Source organism: Phaethon lepturus, unplaced genomic scaffold (genome assembly GCF_000687285.1).
Source record: "Phaethon lepturus isolate BGI_N335 unplaced genomic scaffold, ASM68728v1 scaffold2549, whole genome shotgun sequence".
NCBI classification, from domain to species: Eukaryota; Metazoa; Chordata; class Aves; order Phaethontiformes; family Phaethontidae; genus Phaethon; species Phaethon lepturus.
In genome coordinates this window covers 1,056-15,366 of record NW_010563971.1, presented here as the reverse complement: position 1 = coordinate 15,366, position 14,311 = coordinate 1,056, and the positions used below count along the sequence as shown (strand labels likewise).

General features: G+C 35.9%; 1 protein-coding gene across 1 annotated transcript; it reads left to right on the top strand.

Annotated features, from left to right (window-relative positions):
- Window positions 1-1,610: 1,610 nt before the first annotated feature.
- LOC104614074 (DNA excision repair protein ERCC-8) lies at window positions 1,611-13,604 on the top strand (the record flags this gene model as incomplete). Its single annotated transcript, XM_010294693.1, has 7 exons — window positions 1,611-1,702; window positions 1,851-1,952; window positions 6,425-6,548; window positions 8,133-8,214; window positions 8,863-8,931; window positions 10,094-10,160; window positions 13,501-13,604. Coding segments are annotated over exons 2-7 (547 nt in total), but the record flags the coding sequence as incomplete, so codon positions are not given.
- Window positions 13,605-14,311: the final 707 nt, after the last annotated feature.

Here is a 14,311-nt window from a genome sequence, read left to right as displayed (position 1 = left end):
AGATGTTTTATTACATCCCCAACACGTGTTGTGGAAAGTGGAGACTGCATAGAGAGGCTTATTAATATTCTTCCTAAAGGTCATAATGTGATAATATGTGTTCATTATTGGAGGTCAGTTTTGCAGCTGTACTTCAAGATAAATCCAATAAAGCCAGCATCAGTTCAGTTACTCACACAGCTGTATCAGTAGGAAGGATTTGTTTTGGTGATTTACCATAAAATGATGCAGCGTTTGTGGGTGTATTATTGTAAAAAGAATCTGTTTACTATTGAAATGGATGTTGGTGAATCAGGAAGCTCCTTTCTGTGTGCATTTTGACAACATTGATTACGTACATTTTGTATCCTCAGCACTTGTGTAGCGTTCAGTGTTACAAATGGTAGCACAGCGCGCAGAATATACGTTACTTGGACAACTGTCTACCTAGCGTTTCCCTTCCCAAACATTTTAATTTTTATTTTAAAAAGAAATAAGCTGTAGTATTCAGTATAGATTGTATCTATATCTACATTTCAAAGTCACATTTTAAAACAATAACCCTTACTTAAGGGGTTTATTGTCTCACTAAAATTCAGTCTTGAGCTCAAATGTTTTAAGCTAGGTATATGTCAGAATTCTTATTCTAGGTAAATTCTTGAATAATATATTTCACATCTTTTAAAAGAGCTTAAATGACTTCCTGCTTTTGAAGCATACCAACCATTGGGAGTCCACCTGTAACAGCCTAAGGCGAAGTCACATCTAGATTTTTGCCATTCATGCTGTAGTTGACTAGGGGCACCCTGCCTTACAACTTTTCAAGTTATTTACTTAGTTACATATTTGTTGATAGTGTCTTTTACAAAATAGTGCTGTAAGAAGCACTGATCATCTTGTAAAGGCTAATTTTCTATCGGGTAGTATGGTTTAAGGAAGCACAATCTGCCTCATGTTTTGATGATGTCGTATTAGAATATTTAGAGATACAGGCTACTACTAAGTGGTACGAGATACTAAATTGCAGCTCAGAAAAGTTTGTGTTGGAAGCTTCATCATGTGGATAGTGTAGTTTTTACTTGAGGTTACAGAAAACAGAACACACAAACATTGTTTCCTTGAAGGAAACAATTTGTTAAACGAAATTAATCTGTCCACTAGGTGTCCGTAGTTCCAAGTAGGATGAAGCTTCAAAGTAACTAAAGTTTGTTGCAATTACTACAACTGCTTCTTAATGTCTCTTCTGCTCAGCGTTTTCAAATTACATTCCATTTTTTGTCTTATATATTAACCCCAAATGCAATTGGGGTTAACAATTTTGCTATTTCTTTGAGGCTATTTTACATATTTATGTCTTACCTTCAAACAGCATAAAGAATAAAATATTTTTTCTGCCCACTTCACAGGACTTATTTCCAGCCCCGTTATAGTGTGTCCAAGTTTAGTTTTGAAAAAAAATTATGGGGATGGGTTAAATGCATTGAGGAGGCATGAAACTACGTTTTGAGCTGTTCAGAGTTACATAGTAACATGCTACAATTCTGTTGATCTTATTGTTCATATATATTTTTTTTCTTTTTTTCTTTTTTTCTTTTTTTTTTTTTTTTTTGTTGATTGTTGTTTTAAGGGTTCTAAGTTTGGAATTAAATAAAGATAGAGATGTGGAAAGAATACATGGGAGTGGTGTCAACACCCTTGATATTGAGCCTGTCGAGGGACGGTAGTAAGTATATGCTTTAGTTGGTAAAAATGTGTGTGAGCACTTCACTGTGTTTCGTAATATAGATTTAGTTTCTTGCTGAATGCTCAGTTATATTGAGCATATTGAGATTATAAGTATTGTAACTTGTGTGCTTTATTAACACTTTCAGCATGTTATCCGGTGGGTCAGATGGTGTTATTGTAATTTATGACCTTGAAAACTTGAGCAGAAAACCAAGTTACACATGTAAAGCACTTTGTTCTGTGGGAAGGTAGGTACTCAAAAATGCTATTAAAAGTTTGTATTGATATCTCTCATGTTATTAGCATTAAACTCACAAATTAATGTGTGTTCTTATTTCTAGAATGAAAATACTGCAGAAAATAGTGCCAGAAATCTTTGAAGGCAAGCATGATGCATTATGGGTTTTGACATGCAAAAAAAAAAAAGCCAGAAACTTTGTGAAGATTTATGTGATTTACTAAGTAGCAGGAGCTAATTGGTTTTTCTTGATTTGTCTACTCTGACAGTTATGATATATGTACAATGACTCTCTAATATTGTTTGATTAGATCTTTGGCAATTTTAAAGTTGAAATGGAGTAAATTGTACTCGGATGGAAACTAAAGTAAAGGGGCTTGTATTGCTGTAGACCCCATAAAAAAGTCAGAGTTAGTACTCCAATCTCATAAATACATAATTATTGTATATATAAATATATACACAGTTCCTCACCTGTGAGTTTTCTTATTGTTTGATGTTGAAAGTTACTCTATGCCAGTAACTATGAGAAAGTAATTTGGGGACTGTTGTAGAAATATTCCTTGTATCCCCCCCAAATACGTATAATATATGTCTCTCTGAATAATTATGTATTTAAGCAAAAGGAGAATACTCTTTGCATGACCCTGTTCATCTGTTTGGAAAAAAAAAAAAATCTAACAGAGGTTTGCAGTTGGTTTTATTTCCCCTCTCCCTGCTCCCAGCTTTACTAATAGCTGTTTTGAGTTCATCACGTACAGAACTTCTTAAGAACATGTTTGAATGAAGACAGATGTGTTACTGACAAAAATAGGACATATTTTTCTGAAGAACAGGGTACTATCATGCTGTGTGTGATCCATATAAAGACTCAAAGTCTTTATTGATTCATCAGGTGTTCCCTGCAGGCAGTATAAATTTGTCCATTATGGGCATTAAGTCTTCTAGCAAAAGCTGTTTTTTCCTTGCGTTTACATAGTAAGGTTATCTGATAGGTTAGGACTTTAACTGAGACTCACAATAAGGTATATCCTGCTGTGTGAAAGATTAGTAGCTACATTTTCCCCTTATTTTTTCCCAGTCTTCAAATTATTTGAGGTCTAAAAGCTTCATGAGTAAGATTGACAAGAACAGAACAAATTTATAACAAATGAAAGGCCTAAATGGTATCTTGGACCACAAGAAAGAAAAAGGGTAATAGAACATGCATCAAAACAAATGGATAGGTACAGAATCTACTGCAAGTAAGCTGCATTTGGTAAGTGTTGATGGCTGGGAATTATTGAAAAAAATTAATTAAAATTGTTATTAAGAACAAGTAACAATGATATATCCTCAAATCTCAAAACTGAAATTAATTCAGAAGCAGATACAGCAAGCTGAGGAAATACATGCTGAGAAGACACAGCAAAAAACTGGAAAATTCATGCTAAAATCATGCCGTCATTAAATTCTGTTAGGTCAGTAGAAATGTTCTGTACTTGAAAATTGTTTATGACCCTAGTTAGTTGGTAGTTTGTTTTTGAGTAGGTGATAATTTCCACAGATGTATCTTTTATTTCTTATCAGTTGAGTAGAGGCATAAATTGTACTAGTAGAATCTGATGTTGTGTGACATGATTTAAATTATAGGTTCACTATTATTATTGCTTAAAGTAACAGTAGCAGGGTTTTTTGCCTCAACAATTTATTCCCAGTATTCATGTAGCTTCCCATTATGTTTCAAATAGTTATTGTAGTGAATTAGCCACAAATATGCTTCAGATATTGGAATATTATTCATGCAGAGTTCTTGACATCATAACTGAATTTATAAATACCAGTAAGGAACACTTCCCATCTGACTATCTGGCTCCTAATAACATGTTGCAAAAAGTTTTCCTATGTTCCAAGTTTGCAGGGCATGACACAACTGTGGTCTTGAAGTTGCTTAAAGAATAAGCTCTTGGTAGAGGCCTTTTAAAGCTGTTTCTGAATAGACTCTTAACTGGCCCTGCTGAGGATCCGGTAGTTTAGAACATCAGAGGAGATAATTCCTGATGATAGGCTGTGATTTACCTAGTGTTTCTCATCTAGAATGTAGGACCGCTATTGCAGAAAACAAGAACTTTTCTTGTTCCGCTGGGAGTCAGCACACAGAGATCTACGTGACTTCTTACGACCCATGCTATCCTGTGGCAAAAACTGGCATTTGAAAGTCACTGAACAGTACCAGGTTCTAGATAATATGTAGCTGACGCTTGTGTGTAAGATAGTCTTCCCCCAGTCAAAAAAGGAAAAAAGCCTAGGAAAAATGAATGGCAGTGACCTTACTGTCTATAGAATTAATTCTGTATTTTTCTTTGGTAGAAGAAGTTGGGATATTATGAGTAACAGGGGAAAATGCTGCATATAGAATGAACTGGGAATAACATACAGCCCTGAGATGTGAAGCCAGGCTGAATGGCCTGTGGCCACTATTAAGCCTAGCCAGACCAAAGGTGATACCTGCAGAGCAACCCGAGTTTTTTTTAGTTCATTTGTCAACCCTCTTGATTATGGGAGAATTGATTGCTGTGGTGCAGGGCTGAATACAGTTGTACACTTATATTTATTGTACCAGGATAATTAGTTCCATGAGTTTAGATTTTTCCACACAGCGCATACAAATGCCTCTGCAGGATTAGGTTCACACTGAGTCAACCTTGATTTCCTGCCAGTGCAGGTACTGAAGATTTTTAGCTTGAACCCCATATTATTTATTGAATAAATGCACAGTATCTGTTGATTTTCTAGCACCATGGCAAAGTAACAGGCTGTTCTAGGGTATGCCTCAGAGATAAGCAATGCAGGAGTTACAAAACTAAGCTTAACAGTTGCTCAATAGCTCTTGCTTCGTGTTGTTGGTGATGGCTTCTGTGCTTTCTAGCAACCCAAGTAAGCAGGAAGGTTTATTAGCTTAGGTGTAGTGCCAGATCTATACAGAAGATCTGCATCTGCCTTTACGCAGCGATATCCCTGCAATAGTTATTGTTTTGGAGGCCAGGACGCTTGATAGAACAATGCAAATGATAAGAGCTGAAGTGATCTTGTGAGCCCTTCACTAGCTGTAGATGGAGCCAGTTGGACTATTTTCGCATGTGTACTGCGTCTGGCTGGGCTGGAGTTAATTTTCTTCATAGTAACTTGTATGATGCTGTGTTTTGGATTTGTGACCAATCTTGATAACACACTGATGTATTAGCTATTGCTGAACAGTGCTTGCACAGTGTCAAGGCGTTCCTCGTTCTTCACTCTGCCCCCTCAGCAAATAGGCTTGGGCGTGGACAAGAGGCTGGGATTGAACACATCTGGGACACCTGAACCAAACTGACAAAAGGGATATTGATATTCCATGACATACAATGCCATGTGCAGCAATAAAAATGGGGGCGAGGTTTCCACAGGTTGCCGTTTTTTGGGATCTGGCTGACCATTGGTCAGCCTGTGGTGAGGGATTGCTTTTGCATCACTTGTTTTTCTTCTTTTTTGTGGACTGTTTTTTTTTTATTTCCTTTTACTTACTAAACTGTCTTTATCACAACCCACAAATTCTCTCGCCTTTGCCATTTGGATTCCCCCCTCATCCCACTGCAGGGAGGGAGTGAGCAAGCGGCTGTGGTGGTGCTTAGCTGCCTAGGGTTAACTCACAACAGCATGGTACTTTTGAGTCTGGGAGCATGGTTTTGGGCCTTCAAGCTGGATCCACGTGGATCCAGCTCAGATATGAGTGGCCTAGCAGGTATGTGAAATGACCTGTATTGTTCAGAGCCTGGTCAGTTGAATCATATGCTGGAGCTGTCATAATTGGCTCTGGTGTCCCTCCTTCCCACCACTGTTAATGTATTATAAATTATATTATATTTTGTTACTATGCATAATTGAGTTGAAAGTTTCATGTTCTTCCTTCTTCATTTCTGAATGCAAAAAGAATTGACTCCTGGTAACTCGATCCACTGCTATCTGGTGACTTCAGTATACATGGATTTCCAACAACTGTGTAGTTGTAATTACTAGCTAATAATAAACTTTTTTTAACTGTACAGGTGATTGTATTTTTCAGTGGATCCATTTCTAAAACTGTGGGATTCCACAAGCATAAATGGTTTGTAGTGTTAGGCCCTCACTTTAGGCATTGGATCTTTAAACATTAGAAGTCAAAAATTTCAAAAGACATCAGTGCCTTTTATGCCTCAGTCTGAGTGTTTTAACTTGAGATACACCACAGATAACCATATTTTGAAAAGGTAAGTGATCTGTAGATTCTTGAAATGAGGGCTCTTGAAGGTAATTACCATTGGTTGATAGAAAATTGAGGCACCAAAATGACTAGTTCTTGGAAACTTCACTACAAATTAAAAAAAAAAAATTGAAACTATGTTTTCAACTTGTCTTCTGATATCAAGACAATTATAAAATGATTATCAAGACTTTAACCAACTGGATTCTTTTCCTTTATTTTAGGAGCCATCCTGATGTACATAAATTCAGTGTGGAGACAGTCCAGTGGTATCCTCATGACACTGGCATGTTTACATCCAGCTCGTTTGATAAAACGTTGAAAATATGGGATACAAATACTTTACAAGTAAGAGAGAATTTCTGCAGCTTGCAGGCTTCTTTGTATATACATTATTCATTCCGCATCTGCAGTTTTTCCAGAGCACAACAGGACCAAGCATCCAGAATGATGAAAACCAACCAATTGTTAAAACTCAGCAGCAAGGGTAGCGTGGTTTCGGCATTCATGCATGCTTTGGTGTGTACCTGTCTGGTTCTGAAGACCTGAATGTCTAAACTGTATGAGAGCTTGGAATGCTTGGGGCAATTGCTTTCTGCTTTTGCTGTGAACAGGAATACATCTGGTTAAATTTATGATATGAAAACTTGTCCACCAAGGACTTCTCTGAAGTTCATTCCTGGGGATTGTTGAGTGTAATTGTAGTGTACAGCAAGGCTAATTATTTTTAATAACCAATGCCTAAATACTGTTTTTGAAGGTCTTGGCATTCAGGGTCATTAGGTCCAAAATTCAGATGTTGTAAGCACTGTAGACACCATTTCTAAAAATTAATGGAGAGTGAGAGAAGCCATTAAAAAATGCTAACCAATGTAATTGGCTTTATTAAAGTAAATAGATTCTGTAGAATTTTATGTTGCTTTGACACACTGATCCTCACATCTAATTGTTGATCTGTGAATTCATGACTGCAGTTTATCCTGTTTCTAGTATGAATGTATGAATTGATTTACACTGATGCGATTTGAATGTTGTTTCATGAACAGTGAAAGAATTTAAAAAAAAATAAGAAGTCTGTCATCCTAGGAGCACAATAGAGAATAAAATTTAGATCTCTCGTTTGTGAGACGTGAAGCAGTGTTTGCAGTTCCTAAATCTTCTTGTAAATGCAAAGTTCAGTTCATTTTCCAGGTAGTTCTGTGAGCATCATTTAAAAGACACAGTGTTCATAGGAAGGTTCTTGATTGACTTGTTCTGCCGCCAAATGATGTGTTTGAAAGCACAAGACAGCTTAGTTTTATGTTTCATTTGTGGTTGGGTTTGTGGGGTTTTTTTAAATATACGATATCTCAGAATGAGACACAAAGATCAGTTGTACCTGAAAGTAGTTGTAACTGGTTATTAAAGCCAGTTATTTCATTCAATTTCATTATATTTCATTCAAGCCAATATGTTTCATTAATTTGTAACACTCACAAGGGATCTAGTAATTTTATTTAGGGTTTTTTTGAGGAATTGAAGATAGTATATGATGTTTGTGAATGACAGGGGGCTTCTAAATTTAGTCTAAGTGCCTCTTTCCTGTTGACTTCGATCTCCATATTATACCCATCTTGTTTGCTGTCTTTTCTTGCTAGTTTTTTAAATTTTAAAATAATTTCCATTCATGCTTCTGATTAGACAGTTTTCTTGGTCTTTCTTTTGGGTCATCTCTGATGTCTGGCATAGTTGTTCAAATTTTGGAAACAGACTAACTTACTTTGCAATGTTTGCGTGATCTGGTTTCTAATCAGGAGAGTTATTGTTAGTATGTAAACACTAATGTTTATATTAGTCTCATTTGTAGCTGCTACTTGAAAAATACTTAATAATGAAGATTTACATTCCAATAACATACTTGCACTGTGATTAATTCAACGTTTTTGTTATCAGCCTGCAGATGTATTTCACTTTGAGGGAACAGTTTATAGCCATCACATGTCTCCAGTTGCTACAAAGCATTGTTTAATAGCAGGTATGTATGTGTTTTTAAGAAATGCCCTATATGCTTTGGGGTTATAGTAAAAGGCAAGTAATATTCAGGAGGGTTGTTTTTTTTTCCCCCCCGTCTTACTTTTACATAATTTGAGTCTTCATAAGACATAACGTTATTGGTAAAAGAAATTATTTTCTGTTAGTTAGATGATGTTGATAAGAATGACATTTGTTCTTCTGAAATAATGCATCAATCAATTGCTCTTCTAGATGAAAATTCCTAGCTATTATTAGGTTACCTTTCATTATTTAAGTTAGTATTTGGTGGTTATTAGATCCAAACACAGTAAATTTTATAAATAGGGGTGGTGGTGGTATATTGCTTATATGTACACAATTTAACTATGTTTAGCAAAAAAAAAATATTTAAACAGGAGATATTTTTACTTTTTATGTTTCATAAGTACTGTCCTGCTTACTCCAAGTTTCTAAATTTTGTTTGTTATATCATAAATTTACTTGGACTAAAACTGTGAATCTGTTGATAGAACGCATTGCTCTGACTCAGTGAACTGTTATGCAGCTAGAATTTTTCTTCTATTTCTTTGTCATTGCTAAGATTTTGTTGTTGTTGTTCTCTCAAATGCTGGGGTTTTTTTTTAGCGGTCTTTTGTTTCTCTTGTTACAGTTGGTACCAAAAGCCCCAAAGTACAGCTCTGTGACTTGAAGTCTGGATCCTGTTCTCATATTCTGCAGGGTACTTTTTAGTCTGAAACATAAATGTTAAACAATAACTACTTTGAATAAGACAAGTCCTGTAGAGAAACACTGTATACAATGTATTCTTTGTAAGTAACATGACTAATTTATTTATTGCCAGTTGTGAAAGTTACACAGTGGCAAAAGGTTCTTAGTGTTAGTCCAGTGCTAATGAATTGGAGAATACAAATATTAATTAATGAACAGTTGTTACAGATGTTTGGGCATTTTCATGATCTAATCAATAATGATTACTATTTATTACATGGTTCAGTGTAGGCATTGGTTTTGTGTTCATGGAAATTCAATATGGGGTCCTGTTCTTGTTTGTTTTTTTAAACTAAAACAAAACAGAAAAAACACCGCCAAAACAAAGATGTGCCAGAAACAAGTTGCATTAGCAAAAACATAGTTCTATACCTTAGTTTATTTTTCAGCAATGTGTTTATATTATTACATGAAACGTGGTTGCAAACTTTTTAATTAAGAATGTTACGCTTCCTATTGTCTGTATTTGATTAAAAACTTTCAAAGTTTTAACGTGTGCGTGTATACATATATATGTGTGTGTGTATATATGTATTACTTGCCACTAAGCTGCACTGGGTATTACATTGGTCAGAAGACAATTATTTTTATATCTTAATATTTCAGACCTAATTAAGAGAAAAATTCATGACAAAAGTATTTGAGGATAAGCTGAATAAAGTTTTAATCTTAAGTACATAAGGTAAATATACCTTTTATTAAACATTTGAAAGGATTTGAAGAAAAACAAATTGAAAGTTCCTTCTGCAGTGAAAACACCAGTGCTAACACAAAACTTAGTAACTATTTAAAGTAAACTCAGTAGCTGTGACTGTGCTATAATGTGTTTTGCATAGGTAAAATTGTCTTTATTATCAAAAGTTATACACATGTAATACTCCGTGTTCAGCTCACTGCAATCCCACTCAAGCAAGAAGAAAGAGAAATAACCTCTAGACCAAAATAATATATTTTCAGAAAATTCAAATTCATATTACAATTTAGATTATTGATTCTGGATTGGTGGATCCTGTAGAACTAAGTATTTGCCTTTCCTTTTATTTATTTACATAAAATGGTGTATATAAATATTTTCCTAGAAAATCATATAGGCTTTTTTATACAATTTTTAGGTCACAGGCAAGAAGTACTGGCAGTGTCTTGGTCCCCACGTCATGAATACATTTTGGCAACAGCAAGGTAGAGATGTTGCTGGACTGTTATATGCACTAAAAATGTCAGATGGTAAAATTTCCTATATTCATTATGCATGTTTTTTACAATTCAAATGCACTGTTAAAGTTAATCATCATTTACTTTAACCTATTCACAGTTTTGTAAATCCTGCCTAGAAAAACTAAACCTGAAGAGCTATGCCAGTGAGGCTTATTTTATAGGAACATTGTTCAGAATTTTGAAATAGTAATTGCATTTAAAGGTATAGGAAAATAATAGAGCATTATAGAGATACTTACTTCTTACTGTTTATTAGTGTGCGCATTGCTAATCTGTCTTATAACAAAGTAAAATATGTTTAGCTCAAAATACCATCCTGGTTAATCATGCTCAACTATGTTAAAAGACCATAACTCAGGTATCTTAGCTGATGGGTAATAACTTTCCAAGCTGCAGTAATTCAGTGAGCATGGATTGTATGTTGATAATCCTGGGTCTTTTTTTTTTTTTTCCCCCATTCCAGCCATTTTCAGTCTAAAAGATCCTCTTAGCTTTCCTATGGCTTTTGCATATGTTATCTCTTGATTTTAAAGTGGTATTTCTCAGTTTCATGGTTGGCATTGTTTTTCTTTTGAATTGCAGAGAGGAATAGCCGTTTCATAAGTTGAGAGTGAATTTTGAATAAGTTGATATCAGAGTTGCACACCCTTGCACACCCCCAGAATTGCACTTCCCTCAACATATTTGGGAAATTTTCTGTTATTTGTTTGTTTGTTTTAGCAGATGAAAAATTGTTTCCTTGTTTTTCCATCACAGAAGTGATGACTTCTTTATTAAATATTGACTACTGACATCTCCTGAAACATTTTGCTGCAAAGTCATATAACTGTAAACTGCATCTACCTATGTTGCCATGTTGCCTTATGATAATTGCATGTTAAACATATTTCTTATGGCTCCATTACTTAATTCAGGATTATAGTTGGACCTATATATAGTTCCTAATAATTTAGTTTTGCCATCTGCGAAGACAAATGTGGGCAACATGGAGATAGTGAAAATGTAGTGGGGAGAAACTGACTGGTACTGCTAAAAAAAGAATTTGGACTAGTCTTGCGTATCAGGAGATGTGACTGTTTTCCAAGACAATTGTATATTTGCTTGTGATCACTTCAGGAGAGGGAAAATGTATTTTTGGATTTATGTGGCATGCATGTGAAATGTGTTATTTCAAATTCCTCTATACGGTGCTCAGCTCTGCCATAGTTTTGGCAGGAGGTTGGAATGGTCAGAGAAGAGACGTGTTTTCTTGGTGTCTTTCACATGCTTCAGTTTCATGCTCTAGAGAAGATTATAAGCTCTTCCTTGCTCATTAGAACTGGCTAGAAAAGATTTGCCAGTAGAAACTGTATCATCAAAAATGGACAACTGTAGGCTTTTATACTACAGAAGTTCTTTCTATGCCTTTGTTAAGAATATTTTAACTAACTACCTGCAGTTTGTTGCTCACTTTACAGTCATCTCAGACCTCAACAATACCTCTATTCACAGTCTTAGAATATTTGTTTGTGGCAAAGTAATGTGTTGTCAGCATACTCAGTTGGAATACCTCTTGGAATCAATCTGTAGTGGAGAGGAGCACAAAAGAACCAATTAGTCATTAGCTTTGTCAGAGGCAGAACAGGTAAGGAATAACAGTTGGTTCTGCTTTGGTCAGTTTATATGTGTGTACTTGCCATGTTTTAACCCGGCAGGTAGCTAAAACAACCACACAGCCATTTGTTCACCCCCTACCTCGTCAGCGGGATCGGAGAGAGAATTGGAAATAGGGTAGAACTTGTGGGTTGACATGAAGAGAGTTTAATAAGACAGGGAAAAAAAAAAAAAGAATAATCATAATGATGATAAAAGAATATACAAAACAAGTGATGCACAGCACAATTGCTCATCACCTGCTGACCAATGCCTAGCCAGTTCCTGAGCTGTGGTGTTTGCCCAGCCAACTCCCCCAGTTTATATACTGAGCCTGACATCATATGGTATGGAATACCTCTTTGGCCAGCCTGGGTCAGCTGTCCTGGCTGTGCCCCCTCCCAGCTTCCCAGACACCCCCAGCCTCCTCACTGGCAGGCCAGCATGAGAAGCCAAATAGTCCTTGACTGCTCAGCAACAACTAAAAGTAACAGTATGTCATCAACATTATTTTCATCCCAAATCCAAACCACAGCACTACACCAGCTATCAGGAAGAAAATTAACTTTATCCCAGCTGAAACCAGGACAATGCTATATATATTCCTGATATTAATGCACTGATCTAACTTGAGAACACACAGGAAAAAGCATGTAGTACTTCAGTTAGAAGACTGCCTATCTAAGAAGCAGTTTGATTTGGTATATTTTCCAGTTGTAGATCAAAGAGATACCAAATTTTTTTTTTTTTTTTTCATTTTTTATTTTTCCTCCAAAAGGATAGTTAAGCTGCTGGGAATTGTCCAAATAGTTTCAGTAAATACATCTACACTGGTGACTTAATGCATGTGAAGTGGTCTTTTCTATGAATTTACCTCCTATCTATACCTGGGAGTCTTGTGGTGCACACAGAAATATACTACGGGAATGCTCAAAATCAAGCTGCAGATCAAGATGCCATACAAAGTGCACTGCCGGCAATGTTGCTGTCTAAGTGTCTACTTAGTACCAACAGTTATCATAGCTTTTGTTGCTGGAAAGGCACAGCATGAGCATGCAGCCTGGGAACCAGAATGCATCATAGAAGCCTGAACCTTGGTCTTTCCCTCTTTTTGCCACCCTGGTAATGTAGACAAAGCCACTGAGTCCTTACAGAAGTAAGCTCTCAGTGTTTCTCTGCGATAGCCCTGTATGGCAACAGAGCATATAGACCTATCCAGCCTACGTGTATGTAGCCAACTTCTGTATCAGTCATACTATAGATTTGTGATAGCAAGAGCCTGAGTTCCCAGACAACTATTACAGACAATGCTGGAGTCTGTAGCTACAGTTTAATCAACAGAAGAATTAGCAAGTTTGTTCCTAGTCTGTGTATTTATGCAAGGATGTTGTGTTGTAGACAAAGCAGCAAGATATTGTATTGTAGACAAAGATTCTCTCTTAACTTAGGTGCCTGTAGTCTACCACCTGTATTTATCAATTCATGTAAATGAATGTCTGAAGTCTGTCCTAAAAATCTTTCCATGAAAATCTATTGGCTTGAATGTGACTGCATGACGAGTAGTTCAGAATAGTTGCTGGCCCAGGGTGAGTGTCAGGTGGGCTGGCTAAAGGCAGTTATTGAACCATGGTGCACACAATTTCCCTAATGTATGCAAGTCTGTTTTTCTTAGTGCTGACAGTAGAGTGAAATTATGGGATGTGAGGAGAGCATCTGGATGTCTGACTACACTTGATCAGCACAATGGAGAAAAGTCCAAAGCGTCTTCTGAGGCAGGTAATGTGGAATATAACTGGTGGTAATCCTTACGTAACTAGAAGCATTCTTATGTTTCATAAGTGTGTTGAATACTAAGACTAGCAAGGACAGTAGTGATAATCCAGTTTTTACCTACTGTGTAACTTACTCAGTTACTTCTGCTATAGAGACAGTGTTTGTGGTTGGGCATCTTGTTTAAGAGAGATCTCCTGGGCAACAGTATCATATCTGTTCTAAATGTTTTTCCCCCTAAAGTTGGAAACTTTGCCATCCATTTTACGGGTGGAAGAATTCATTTTTTGTTTCATATATACAGCAATCACTTCATACTTCATAAGCTGTTCCAGTAGTTAATTACCCTCTTTTAAAAACAAAGACAACACAAACAAAACCCACAAAAGCACATTCCTTTTCCTGTTTAAATTAGCCTTGCTTCCCATGCAAGCCTCTAGAATATTTTCTCATATGTGGTGCCATAAAAGAAATTATATTCCTTTTATACTGCCTAAAGAATACAACAGAGTATAAACTTATATGCTATTTTACAGGAAGCTAGGTCACACTCTTATTTCAGTACAGTCAAATGCATTAATTGTGCCTTGTATCAGTTATTTTTAGCTACAACAATAACATTTTTATGTATTTTCAGGTCACATTTCCATAGCTAAAAAACCCCAAAAACCTAAATTAAAGGGAAGCTTCTGAACTTTAAATTATAGTTCATG